Consider the following 15222-nt stretch of genomic DNA (forward strand, 5'->3'; position numbering starts at 1 on the left):
AAGAAAACAACTCATTTGTTAATTCTAGAGTTTTATTATTCAGTTGAGCAAATCTTTAACAGGTTTAAAGTCATTTGAATCAATTCTTTTAAAGCATGACTACATTTCAGACAACATGCAAAAGGGTAAAACTGAATGTGAAAAAGAGGAGGTTATAGATAAGGATCCTTAAAAAATGATCAGAATTAGCTTTAATGGCCAACATTGTGTGCACACACAAGAATTTTGAATTTGGTTACAAGTGATCTAAGCGTACAGGCATTAAGTATTAATATATAGACTTTAGAGGAACTTAAACATGGATACAGAAATGTATGTACATGTATTTGTATGTACAGCTCTTTATTATTTAAAGAAAAGAAAAAAAGAAAGGCAAATATGCTTATTTTGTTCATTGCAGTTAAAGAAGTTTCCTTTGGATTGACAACCAGGCCTGTGGCGGGATGGTCTTAGGGGGTTTATTAAACTGTAATTCCCGATGCTTATCCTTACTCTCTGAAAAACGTACCCTTATTTGGTACTGCATGCTGTAAAAAGAAACGAGAAATCGGATAGTAAGCAGAATCGGCAGGGTTTTAGCTTGACCGACCTTGACTGGTGTGCAGCCAAGTTAAAATTGAAACATTCAACCTTGGCTGATGAGAACTGGCAATAAAACTAGTTGCTAAAATGAGGCACTAACACTCTTCAGTGTGGAAGTTTCTTATTGAGGGAAGAAGACTCAAAGTTATGTTTTCTGTATCAGTGAGGTGTTTTAAGTATGAAGATGGGAGAAGCAGGTTATTTAAAAGTAAACTGAATTTCTACAGAGGTATGTTGGCCCTTCATTCAGGCTCTTATAACTGTGAGCTACACTTGGGCAGGTGTCATTTTTCCTTCAACGCTTTGTACTTTTGCGACTTGGGTTGTTTTGTACCCAACTTGGGGATATTTTGTTGCACTGGCAATGGGGTGAATAGATTTAGCGCCATTCCAGCAGATACTTAGAAAGGCTGCATCACAACAAAGTTGTCTGTTTTGTCCTTCTGATCTTTTAACCTCGTCTGTGATGGAGCATGCTGTCTGGTGAAATGGTGGAGGCCTTTTTGGATATCTTGGTTAGGATAAGTCTCTACATTCTCTAAGGAATACACACAGCACACAGTTAGTAATGCTTCCATGCTAACCCTGTTAATTGTTAATATAAAACGCTAGAGACAGTTTAAAATGTCGACTCCGTCATCACTTTGTCTTTATTTTAAAATAATAAGTAAAACTCTGTAACTCTGTAAAACTCTGTTTATCAGCAACTGTAATATCACTTCTGCTCCTAACAGAAATAAATAATAACTGATCACAGCAAGAAGACTAGAAAGAAATATTTTGAATGTTGTTATTTATAGTTCTTAAAGAGAGATTAGGACTGGCTAAAATCTCCAAAACCAGATAAATCAGCCTCAAGGATATGTCAGTATTTTTATTCAAACAAAATTCCACACACAATGAGAAATGTTTGTGGTAAAGTACAAGTCTTAGCCTCTGCAGTACTGATGCACGGAAATGTTGCCAGAAAGTTGAAAAATTCGAGAACTTCTTTTGTTCAGAGAATATTTGCATCATCAGGGCAGCATTTCTCATTTCTATAAAAGCAGAATAAACTGGAACATCTAGACAAACTGCATTTATATCCTAAAGCATTTTTCAACTTCAGCTCTAGCAGGGACAAACAGTCATTGGAGGGTTAACAATGCACCTGTCCCCGCCTCACAGCCAACCACAGGGTGCCTCAGCTGTGGAAGAGGATGCTGGACATCTGGAAAAAACATACACACACATCCATCCAATACCACCCACCCACCAACCCAAACACTGCCACACACATATTCACCCACTAACACGCATACAGTATTGTCACTGACCGCAAATCAAATTACAACAATGAAGCAATTTACCGCTTTTTTTGTTTTGTTTTTCTTTTCATTGAACGTTCACATTAATAACACTGGAATTAAAAAAAGGTAATCTGGATTTTCTGCTTGAGCCGTTAATGATGTCTAACAGCTGTCGCATGCAATATGGCCACGCGCTGAGGTGGGCCTGGGGCGGCCCAATGAGAAACTGCCTGATGTTGGGAGATGGTCAGAGAAGGAGGGGTAAAGAAACACAGGAAAAAAGAGAAAAAGAAAACGCAAAACTGCTGTGCTAGATTTGGGGTAAATGAATCAGTTTTTAGACTATTTATGCTTTACCAAAACCAGAACCAAACATGGAGAAGCAGCTTTTAGTTCTTATGCTCCACTAATCTGGAATAAACTGCCAGAAAACTGTAAAAGCGCCGAAACCCTAAGTTGCTTTAAATCAAGATTAAAAACTTATTTGTTTAGAGTGGCCTTTGACTGTGCCATTTAGGCATGATTAGTTGCGTTCAGTCCAATTTTCCTTTCATTTTCTTGTCCATCATTCTATTCTCTTTATTTTATTTACTTTTTTAAATTACCTCTGTTGTTTGATTTTATCATTTGATTTGTTTTTCTGTCTGTATCTGTGTTTATTTGCTTTGTGATTGTATTGTAATTGTATGTACAGCACTTTGAGTGTCTCGTTGCTGAAAAGCGCTATATAAATAAACCTACCTTACCATACCTTACCTTTAGTCAAAGAAAGTGAACAAAAGCTACTGAATTCCTAATTCAACTTCTCACTTCCTTATGTTGAGTTTAAAATAGATGAAAGGGTTTTGAAATCCAGTGCTCTGAAATCCAATACAGGAAGGTATTTCCCTGCCAGTCACCCTCACCCGTGAGTCTCCTTTGTGTTGGGGCTGTGTGCACGCCCCACGCTCGAGGCGAGGGTTGTGTGGCACCCTGCCACATGGTGTAAGTTTGGGGACAAGTCTGTTTGAAGGGCAAGTATCTGTTGCAACATTGCCGCTAAAATTCTCCCTGAAAGAAAGATCCCAAACAGCTGGAAAAGGTTGGCAGATGAGCAGAGAAATTTCTGAAACAAAACTGGATTAAATCTTTAATCTGATTTTACAAATACCATTTAACTTACAAAATAAGCAAAAAACTGTACTAAAAAGAGCTGTGGCTTGTCTGTGTTTAAATTGTGTAGATGTTTGAATACGCTGAAAACATCTCACTCTCATAGGTAAAACTATTTGACCCTCTCGACGATGCCTGACCGCCCTTGCCAAACGTTTGAGGAGGGGAGTGTCACGGGGAAAGGGACAGATGGCTGTGGCAGCAGCAGGACCAGGCAAGGTGCTATTTCAGCCAGGTATAGGATGCCAAGCAACGCCTCCACTATTCAGGCGGACTTCAGTGAAGACATCCTTAGGGTGGTATAAGGCTAACATTTAGTCAGATGTGAGGCCACCATTTTAAACAACAGATGGCTGCAGATTCTTAACATTACTCTAAGCCCACAGTCCAAAATCCTTCAGGTTTATGCATGATATTGTGTCCAATTGGGGCATGCACCAACAAAAACCTAGACAACAATACTTTAGTGACTTATCAATTTAGTTAGCATTTTAGGTTAGAGTTACTAAAAGAGGTAAAGGTTTGGTTTCACAGTTAATGTTAGGTTTAGGCATTAGCACGCAAGAGCAATGAACTCAGGAACCTGAAAAGGACTGGAAGTGGTAGAGCCTGAGAATAACAGAGCTTGCAAACCAGCCTTGCAGGTGGATGCTTCCTCCTGTTTTTGCTAACTAGCAACTTTAAACGACTAACTGTGACAATGCTCATATCCTTGAGATACAATGCTACATTAAATGCAATAAACGCCTGCACTTACCCAAGAGGCTTTTGTTAGGTTGGTGGCTGTTTTCACAGCCAAGCAATGTCCATGTTACTACTCAGAGTTACCTTGGTTGAGGCTGTAGGGTTAGAATATGGAGAATCACATGAATTTAACATTTTCAAAGCTGTTGCACACAAGACACCCTATTGTTAATGTTTCCTTAGACAAGACACAGAGCCCAAAGTTACCTAGCCATACTGTATATCTGTCTATGTATGTGTGAATGTTTGAGAGTGCACATGGGTGAAAGCTACTTAGCTTTGAGTGCTTGGTATGACAAGAAAGCTCTATGTCAGCTCAGACCATTTACTGAAAAGTCACAAATGATGATGCCTCCACCAACTTAACTTTGTGTAGTAAAAATAAAATTCTAGTTTGACAGAGAAATAAGCAACTAAACTAAAAATAGTCTCACGTGACAGTGAAGACATTTGATTTTTTTAACCAAAGAGTCCACTATATTTAGGTAAAAAGTTCCTCTGAACTCTGATTGTGGACCAAACATGCAAACTCCTGAAAATGGAAGTCTCGGTTCACTTGCAAGTAAACCTTTACAATGGAAGCACAGCTGACAGTAAAGCAAAGAGATAGATTTAAAGTGAACTCAAAGGTGAAAGTGACATGAATTACAATCATATATGTGATCTGAAAACTTTTAATCTTTGTAATTCCTCACTCTGCATCTATGTAACCACACCAGTGTGTCATACTCTCTTCATCTTTGTCAGTTTTATCTGTACCGCTGCATTCTTTTCTTGTATACAGAAAAACAAGTCCGGATAAGTCGCTGCCTGGCCTGCTGCTCATTCTGGGCAGCTTCTTGTTGTAGTGGCCCAAATGAGTAGCTGTTGTAACTGCATGGCATTGTCCAGGCAGTTTGGTAAAAAGTAATGGAGTGAAAGTGAGTCAGACCAAATGAAGGTGTGAATATTTTCAGCATTTCTCTCCTGTTTGAACCAAGTCTTCACCAGACTGCTCTGGTGTCAAAGCACCCTTAAAATACACTAATATAGTGTTGTATCCCACTGATAAGAAGCTTCTCAGTCCGAGTTGCTAAAATCAGCTTAAACTAAGGCCCCTGTTGGCCTAGTTGTTAGGCTTTAACCTCTTTGGGGATTTATTCCCTTTTCTTTAAACTCATGACATGACTATTACAGGTAGGGTATATATTACTGATACTTACTTTACAGAACCTCACTTCAAAAAATTTTAACTATCCCTTCAAACAAACTGCAGCCTGGGGTCCTCAAAGACATAAGTCGGGTATAGGTGAACAGTACTATGGTGCAATCTTTTAAGTGCTCACAAAACATGAGTGCCAAGGCCTTGAAGCAAAACCCTCCCTCCCCTTAAATAACTGTAAACCACTTCTTGAGGTTTTATTCTTTTAAAGACCCTGGTTGTAACCGGCCCTTTGCTAACTCCACCAGAGACACCTATGTTTGTCTGCGTTTGTCTTTGAAGGGTCTTCTCAACAATCACAGACCCATGGGATAGTCCTGCAATGAAACATTCAATAAAACTCTCTGTAAAGTTATTTATCCCTCTTTTGGGGGGTGGGGGGTGATGGCAGACAGACAGGCTAACCTTTGAAGGAGGAGGCTCTTAGATATCCAGATAGAACATAAAAACCAAGGCAATGACAGGGACATCCTACCAGTAAACAATAAAGGGGGTGGAAGGGACTGTTTTTTATCTTTAACAGCAGCTGTAAAACACACACCAAGCAGGGGTCTGCAACAATGGCCTAGAGGCAGAGAAGGGTAGCTAAAACAGAAGTGGCAGGAAGACCACTGCTTCCCAGAGACAAGAGTCTTCCTGCTGGAAAGAAAGGAGACTGAAACATTGGAAGGGATGGGGAGGACAACTTATGGAAAGGGAGAAGGGCAGATGTAAAGGAAGGGGAGCCCGAGCGAGGAGGATGACACAAATATGACCTTTGATTATATGGGGTGTTTAGAGCAGAGCTCTGAACCCCCACGCTGCTTTCACACAGCCACACCTCAGCCAGAGTGGCCTGATCAGAACAATATGGCTGAAAGATGAACCCGCAGCCATAAATGCCAGCAGTGGAACACAGCCCCTCTATGTCTCTGTGCACTGACACTGCCCAACATCTGAATACAGGCTTCACAGCCAAAGACAAGTCTGTCTCCAACTTTGCACTGGAGCCTGCGGAAGATATAATTACTATTTCAAAGTCCTTGTAAAGGAACTGGCCCAATTAAATTGTATTGGATGCATTTAAAGGACTTACTGTTTCATGGAGTATACAAAGAGAGGACCTGCTCCAATGTCACATTCCCAGAACACAGTGCAAGTGTACACTATAAACCAACCACCTGGTGTGCATTACAAATGACCAACTTGTAGTAGGTGAAGATGAACAGAGGCAAATGGAAACTGACGGAATCTCTGTCGGCTCTAACCAACATGGTTCAGCAAGTAAGGTGGAACTGCATGCTTGCGCCTGGTGAAGCCTAATAAATGCCAAACTCACAAGCATGTGCAATAGAAAAAAATAAAATATTTTGTCCCATAATATGTTAAAATTCTGCAACCCTGCTGGGAACTGTGCCAAGCGAGAGTGTTGCAATTGCCATCCCTCTTTTCAACAGCAAAAGGTGTCAGAAGCGCTCGCGATAAATACCTCTGCAAAGTCAGACGAGGCCTTTCAACGAGCCACATCAGAAACCTGCCTCTCAGTGCATTTTTACATCAACCCTGAAATATTCATGCTCTTTGTAAAGTATTCATGTGAACTAGTGTGCAGGTTAGTCCCCAGCGGGGTAAAATGCAGAGAAACGGAACACACTCAGCAAACACTACGCATGGTTTGTGATGTTATGTTGCTTGCACAAAGGTCACTCAAAGGAAGGCTAATGACCTGGTCCATCACGATGATCAGCCCTCAACCAGTTTAACATCCTAAAACTCCAGAGCTGCTCAAATTAATTAAGAATAAATTAGCAAAAAATGCCTTCAAACAGATGAGATCAAATAGGCAGATTTCAATAAAAGAGCAATCTCTATTTTGATCTAATATAATTACTAGAGATGCACTAATTGATCGGCCAGAGATTGAAATCTTTCAATATTCCCTTGATTGGTAATCGGTGGGTCAAAACCAAAAAATCAGTTCACAATCACCAACAGTAAGAACTTCCACCATTTAAAAGATTCAGTGTTACTTTATTGATACCCGTAGGTAGATTTATTTTGGCGTGGTTCAAAACATGCACATCATTTAGACAAACATCTGAACACAACCAGAAGCATTCAAATAAATATAAAAGTTCTCCAAGTGCTCCAAGTTTCATAAATCAAAATAAAGTCAATAAACATGTGAAAGAACTGCATGTACTTAAACTTTTTTAAAGTAAGTAAAACCAAAATACGTTAAGGGATGTGTGCTTTGATGCAGACATTTACATAATTTGTTATTCTTTGACTTTCTGTTGGATTCTAAAGGCTCTAATCGTTGATCGGCTGGGAAAAGAAGTCCGATTTTATTTTGCTCTTCATTACATGCACGCCAACGAAAAACTCACAATTCACATCACCCAAAAGAATGTATCGTAAATCCCTTGTTTTCTTTTGGATTCAAAACTACCAACACTATCAAAGAACCTGAAGAATTTTGTTGTTTTATTTTATGTTCTATGATGTGTTATATTCCTAAGAATAAAAACTCTGAATCAGTCAAAATTGGAACCGACAGAGTACTGCTGAAAGAAAATCGGAAATTGATATCAGCCAGGAAAAGCCTAATTGGCGTATCTCTAATTACTCTTACATATATAAATAAATAAATAAATAAATAGCTTTAGAAACAACAACAACAACAAAATAAATAAATATACTGCTTTTAGTTAAAAACACTTCAATTTAATAAAAAAATAAAACAGTGTCACATAAATACTTTTGTAGTCCACTAAAAATGTGAACTTACTAAAGAGAAATAGTCTACTTTAACAGCAGGTATCTATTGTTCCAGTGCATCACCACCTTAAAAATGAAAATCATGTATAATTAAGCTTCATCCCTCATCTGCCCATTTGCATTATGACATGCTTGACATTTTCAAATATTATTAAACTATAAATTAAATACTGCAAATCTGCTGAGCGCAATAGCAAAATAATTTTCATAGAACCTAGTACAGGTTTTGATACCATTGGAAATTATGCCAGGCTGTTCTGTAAGTTAATTTAATCAATAGCAGAAAATGTAGAGAATTAAACCATGTTTATCTACAGGACATTAAGGCTTTTTTTCAGTGCCTCACATGCATTTCTGACAATTCATGGTGAACAATAAAGCACCTCTGCGGCTCATTGAATAGTGATGACATTTTTAGGATAAGTCAGCATGTTGAAATTTTTCAATATTAGGCACACAACATCTGAACGGTGCAAGCACCTGCATCGCGCACCCAGCATTAGCGTTCATGTTCCCAACAAGACATCTGCATGGAGAAAAAAAAAAGATGCACAAATGCAGCAGGCTCTCTGTGCATACATGTATGAGTGATGCCAAAAGCAAACGTGTGGTGAGAGATGAATCGTGAACAGCACCTGTAAATTCTCCTGAATGGCTAATTATGCCTCATGTTTAGCTGGATTTATTTATTTTTTTATTTTTTTGTAATTACCTCAAAACCTTTTCAAATACGTTTAATTTGAAAAATATCTTTAGTTAGCCTGCCACAACACTGTTTATATTGGAGCAACATAAAAAGGGTGTCAAAAAAATAAATAAATAAACTGATGCCTAAAATGTGGGGAAATATGAGACAAAATACATATAGGAGGTGCATGGATTTCTAACTCAGCTAGACCACCTACACAAATATTTAATTCTGCTACAGTTGCAGCAGATAAAATTACCTTTAAGTGGCTAAATATGTATTTGTTTTTTTTCAGAAATGAGGGCTCCTCAGATGCAGCATGAGTCCTTTTAGAAGCTTAATTTGCATACTATCACAGAACAATATTTTAGAAGCAGAACTGTTTGAAGCACTAAATGTCATTACTTTGACTTATTTAAATAACGTACCTGCTAAATAAAAGCAATTACACCTGTAAAATGTGTCTTTTTTATATTTATTTTTTTTTTGCATTTTTAGAACTGAAGTTTAAATATAACTCATGACTAAACAATATCAGATGTGGCTCTGAAGTAAAACATTAAGTGAAATTATTTGCTATTGTCTGTTTTGTTGGAGCTTTGCATATGGAGTTGTTTTTCTTTTGTTTTTCCACATAAATCAGTATGCATGCTTGGAGGTACATTGACTCTTCTTTGCATGCTCTCCTGTTTGTAACGTGTTCATTTGGGTTCAAATGATACCTAAGTCACTTGTTAAACCTGATGCATGCACTGTGAACACATTTGCACCCAGACACTTCAAAGCCCAATGCAGAATGGGATTTTTCCCCCAGCATTGCTTGTATTCCTTTAACACCCCCATTAGCTTGCATTGTAGGGCATGCAGACCTTTCCATCCAAGCTGTATACCTTTAATGTTTGACATATAGAGATTTAAGTTAAGTGATGGCGCTGCTGAGACACCTATGTGTTTTACGTGAAGTGACAGATTCTCCTTATGCTTGCATGCAAGACAGGGAAACAAGTGCAAATGTGCTGTGTCTAAAAACTAGACCAGGTCCTCAACGGATTTTTTTTTAAATGTGTGACATTTACCTATTAATCAAATCACTTATTTGTTTAACAAAACTACCTTCATTGCCTTTTGGAATAAGCGGCTTCAAGTATAGATTCAGATTAATCAAAAACGTCTTATCAGGGTTTTAATGCAAATGTAATTTCATTTTATTGTTAGTTTATGTTTGAGCAGTGAATTTCGGTCGAAAGTCACTCCTGAGCAATTAACGCTAATATATTTTTCCGCTTTGTACGACACCACACATACCTATCATATACTCGGATGGGCGCATTAGAAACAACAGAACCCCCCCCCCCCCCCATTAGGAGCCGAGAAACATGTCAAAACATTCGTGGATTTCCTACTAACCTGAGTGGGGAGCCATCGGTATGTGTGACGGGTAGTACTTCCCTGGTGGGAAGTGACCCGCGTGCTGAACGGAGCTGTGGCCCGAGGGATCGATCCGAGAGGCGGCTCGGTGCACCAGGGCGCCCCGCTCCGAAAGGAGGTGCGCCGGAGCAGCAAAATCCCGTCCTTCCATTCCGCGGGAATGTTTAGTAATCCGAAATCCGGACGGGGAAGGTAATGGAAATCCGATGCAAACCCATAAAATAATCCTTTCCCTTCGCTGTCTATGTGTTGCATCCAGTCGATCGCAGGCTTCTCCAGCCAAAAGCGCAGCTCCCGATCATCTTTTCTGTCAGGGCAGAGAAATTCAAAGCGTCTGTCACGATCAGACAAAATAAAAAGCTCCTTCACGATGTAACACTCCTACATAGCAGTGCGCTTTTATATTTGAAAAATGCTTAACTTGTATGATGAAGTAATTAATTATTTAATTAAAACATTTCCACGCGTTTTTGCATAAAATCTTTGGAGAAAAAAAAAAAACAGTTCGAGTGAAAACGGTTTGGCAATGTAGCCACAGTACACGCAGGCGGCCAGCGAGGCGTCACTGCAGGCTCAGCTTCAGCTCTATTGATCAACCTTGGATGCATAGGCCGATATGAAGTACACACACACACGCATGCACACCAGGCAGGGCGGCAAATCTTAAAAAGTTCCATATATACTGCACCACCCTTCCAGATAATCAATCCAAATGCCAAATATCAGTCGCCCTCTTCAAAATAATAACCATATTAACATACAATATGTCTTTTTTTTTAACCATTGTTTGCAACAAATTATAATAGAGGATTGTGTTTTAAGAGGGGGGAAGTTATTGTTTATCTATTTGGGTTAAAATGATGTTTATCAGCCAACATTCCGAGGTAAACAACGCTGCCTTCCATCTCCTGCTCCTTTCATTGTCTCGGCTTGATGCAGGCGATTCTTGCTTCTGTTATCTCCAAACCCAAACTGTGTCCACATTTTACAGCAAATTGATTTTAATCGATGTAATCGGTAGAAAGTAGAATATTTTCAACTTAAATTAATAAAATACTTTGTAACAAATCTGGTGGAAATATAATTGTTATTTTTACAAATCGTCCTATTGGAAGGATATTGACAAATAAATGAACATGATCATAGGTCATAAGGCTCAAGAGCATGTCAAAAAAATAATAGGAGAAATATTTAGAATTAAAAATATCATATAGATTTGATAAGAGAGATGTAGGAACTCCTGAAAGCCCTGCTCTGCATGTGTGTGTCAGCGTGCATGCACATGCGCATACCCTGCATGAGTTTCTGCGTGTGCATTTGTGTGTGTGTGTGTGCGTGTATGTGCATGTGAATAACTGCACTCTCACTGTCTTTATCTGACTTGACCTATTTCAGGTCAGGTAATCAAATTAAGTAGTAAATATATTACAGTGACATCCTCTGACACAAAACCCCAAAAAATAGGCATCATTGGGCATAAATTGGAAAACAGTCCTTCATAAAATGACTATAAAATATATTTTGCTGTTAAAGGTTGAAATTAGGCTTTCATTTCCTCAGAGAAGGCTGTCAATAATTAAAACATATAGCAGGCCAGCAGAAGGCAGATTGGAGTTATATTACAAAATTATTAGGAATTTAAACAAATAATGGGTTGTTTGTCATAAACTCAGCCTGAGGTCCCATAGGGTTACTTCTTCAGACAAAAATATCACGTAGCTATAAATTAAATTACTAGACAAATATGTCACATTTGTACCGTATAAGAATGGCCAAGCACATTGTTATCATATAGACCATTTCATTTCAGCTCTATTATCACCCCATGTCTCCAGTTACAGCCCAGAATTCAGAGCTACAGCAACAATAAAGCCGCTCCAAATGCAAGGGGAGAAATAATCCGCCACAGCTGAGAGGTTCCTGTGTTAATTTCTGAGCATGTATGTGATTTCACAAGGTGATAAATTTTTTAAAAGCCTGGCTGTAGCATTTAGGTCGCCGGTTTGTGCACTGAAAGGGGGATCCAAGGTGAATGGCCGCTCGTCAGGGAGGACTGCCTTTGTCTTCACACTGAGAAAGCGCCTTGCTGTCGGCCATTTCCTCCCCCCTTTCGCCATGCTGTTCCTTCCAGTCTGGATTCCCCAGTAAGGAGCGATGAATAAAATAGGTGTCGCATTTACGGGAATTGTGAGCGGCTGCAGCTTTGTGAATGCTCGAATTTTTAATTTATAAAGGTTTTAGTTGCGGCTGTTTTTTTTAAACGAGACGATATGCGCGGCTTCGTTCACCCAGTAAAATTTTTTTTTTTTTTATGTTTTTAATTTTAAAATTCAAAGGATTAAATTTAAGCGACTATCAGTTGCATTTACAGAGAGGCAGCTTGTATAAATCAAATGATGACGTACGGGTCTGGTCGTACGAAGGAAGGCCGACCTCCGCGGTTGAGTTGGCCGGCTGGGAGTGCACCTCAGCCCGAAGCGGTTGTACATGATTCCCGCTCTCTCCCGGCAATGCCCCTCTTCTCGGAATTTGCAACAAACTGCCGTAATCTACGATCGCCACATTTTAGCAAAATAAACAATTAGACTGTGGAAATTTAAATACCCTCTTACAAACGTATTTATTATTATCATTTCGAAAATATGTCTATGAACAAATTGTAAACAAGTAGAAAAATCTCAAAAAATAAAATCTGGAAGGTAATTACAGAACTGCAACATGCAATAATAATAATTATAATAAATAAATAAAATATAAATATAAATATTCCAGAGGATTGCCACATCCTGCCTTGTTATTTGGAAAATCGTACCAATGTGCTGTGTATAATGCACAGCTTGTCACATCTAGCATTTTGGACAAAACACTGTCTCAGTCATCTCGCAACGAAGAGCCGGGCCCTAAAATGTTTTATTAAATTAAATTAAAAATATATATATCAAGTATATAAAATTACTACTTACTGGTGTGTTAAATCCTTGCATAACAATAAATTCTAAAATCACAAAACTCTGGGACAGAAGGTGCAAGTGCGACGCCCATTTAAAATCAGAATCTGAGATTAGTGTGGCTAGAGTGGAATATCTCCATCTGAGGCTGTGCAGTAGTAGACTGCTTCAGTCTGTGAAAGCAGAGGCCAGTGGGACTGGGGCTTCCGGCCTGGCTGGATTGCGGCTCGGATCTCCGAGCAGCGGTTTCTCTCCCGATGCAACTGCGCACCTCGGCGTCTCTTGGGCAGGGTAAACACGCTCTCCTATTGGTCGGATAAGTGCATGTTAATGGATTCGTGCCGCCCGCCCGCAGATTTGGCAGCCTCTGATTGGCCCGCAGAGAAAGCCAATGGCATGCTGACTGACGGTGCTAAACGGAGTGACAAGCGCCAGATTTAAAGCACTTTAATGGCGAGATTGTTCACAATGAAGCTCGTTGCATCAGAGCACAACTTAAAATGCACCATGAGGTTAAACACAGGCGGGGAAGGAGAGAAGGGGGTGGTGGTGGTGGATGGATGGGGTCAAAATAAAATTAAATATGTTGTTTGGATGTATAAATAAGGTGTTTATTTTACTAATGACATTGTTAAACCATGACGAAAAATCATATCAAGCAGCTTTTAAACGGGACATGTCGGCAGAGAAAATGCTTAAAACATTTAAATGTAAATCTTGGGGGGGGGGTATTGTATTTCATTGTATTGTAAACCTGGGTAAATGGTGGCACCAAAGGGGCACCCAGGAGTTGGGGTGGGGAGGTAGTTGAGCAGTGCCCTCCTTTACATGGTTAATATGTTTATTAATTGTAATTTAAGAGACAAAAACACAGAGTAGGGACATTTATTCATTGATCGATTGATTTGTCCTTCACAGCCCACCACTGTTAAGCATCTATCACACAGTGATGGCTTCTGCCATAACCCTCCCATCCCCCATCCCTCTACATAAAGCCTGCCCTAGGCATAGGCAAACTAAGCTACTGCTTACAGAAACCAGAACAGCTGCATATTTGTAGTTGCATTTATGAAGAAGGAGCCTTCTTTGAATTTGATTACAAGAAAATGTAATTAAAAATATTTTTTTTCGATTTAAAATTTGAAATTTACATTAGAATTTGAAAAAAAAAGGATTAAGAAGGACAGTGTTTGACAGTTGTTCATCAGCCCCCACACAATCTTGAGCCAGATCTGTCCCTACAACAAACCGGTATAACTAGACAAGTAACAGTTCTATTTCAAAACAAATAGCCTGATTTCAGTTTATACAAGTATTAAATATCAAGGCTGAAAAACAACAGAGAGACAGTATTTTCAAAAACACTAATTTGGATTAAGGTTTTTTAGTGATCTAAACTTCTTAGTTCAGCCATCAAAATTCTGTTATGGCCACTGGCAGTTCTTGCAGGAATGGTGCCCTGGTTATCTTCACCCCCTTTTTTGTTTTCATAAATAGAGTATAGGTATCACTGCTCACAAAGTTTGTGTTAGATAACCGTTTATTCAGTAGGTAAAAATTCATTTGGGTTTGAGCAGTCCATATTTTGCAATTTTTCACGCGGTAATCAATTTAAATGCTCTGACCAATGTAAATATTTCAAATTTTGAACCAGAGAGGTTAGATGCAAACTAAAGTCTAAAAAAAAAAAACATTGCAATAGCCCTTTAGTTTAGTATTACACAGGAATCACTAATTAGACATCAACCTCAGTGCCAGCGTTGTTAGTGAGCCCTGGTTTACAGCCAAATTTTAACACATGCAATAAACAAAACTTTTATACATTTTTTCATTTCAAGCAATTGTTCCACCCCCTGACACAGTGGCGCCCTAGGCAAAGAGCCATATCAAAAACAGCTTTTAGTTTTGGTGAGCCAGCTGTGTTTTGTTATCAGTCAAAAAAAGATGTCATGAAAATAGAGAGAAATGAGAAATTCTGAAAAAAAGTTACATGATTCCTGCTGAATTTATGCTCTAAATCACAACCTTTATCTTATTTGGTACAACGTGGTCTTTTAGTAAATACCTTTAAAGTTGAGATAGACATTTTGTCTATCTTTTGGCTTCAGATTTTTGAACATATATAAAAACCATTTCATAAACATTCAGAACGTTTATAGTACATTTATTTTATATAACTGGCTTTACAATACATTATCATCTGCATAAACAGTACTTTGCGTAATCCCTTTGTCTTTACTCATTTCTCTTTTTTGTTTCTTCCAAGCAGTCAGTCCTTCTTGTAATCTTTTAAAGTGGATTTTTAAGCATGCTACTGTTTAAAGGTCACAACGTTTTGCTGAAGTTTGATCTGGAATTTGTTGGGTCCACTAAAGATATATCCTGGGGCATATGCCCCAATAAAATAGGTCTGGCAACACTTATGGAACA

At 38.7% G+C, this 15222-nt stretch overlaps 1 protein-coding gene across 1 annotated transcript in view; it reads right to left on the bottom strand.

Moving 5' to 3' along the window:
• LOC124864599 (BAH and coiled-coil domain-containing protein 1-like) overlaps positions 1-13066 on the bottom strand; it is a 92453-nt gene extending 79387 nt beyond the window's left edge. The window contains exons 1-3 of the mRNA XM_047359444.1: positions 12808-13066; positions 12250-12393; positions 9824-10151 (exon numbers count right to left, since the gene is read on the bottom strand). Coding sequence (XP_047215400.1) covers positions 9824-9995 — 172 coding nt within the window. The 5' untranslated portion in view covers positions 9996-10151; positions 12250-12393; positions 12808-13066. The remainder of the gene's footprint in view (positions 1-9823; positions 10152-12249; positions 12394-12807) is intronic.
• Between the last annotated feature and the right edge of the window lie 2156 nt (positions 13067-15222).

The sequence above is a fragment of the Girardinichthys multiradiatus genome, chromosome Y, assembly GCF_021462225.1.
Source record: "Girardinichthys multiradiatus isolate DD_20200921_A chromosome Y, DD_fGirMul_XY1, whole genome shotgun sequence".
Classification (NCBI taxonomy): domain Eukaryota; kingdom Metazoa; phylum Chordata; class Actinopteri; order Cyprinodontiformes; family Goodeidae; genus Girardinichthys; species Girardinichthys multiradiatus.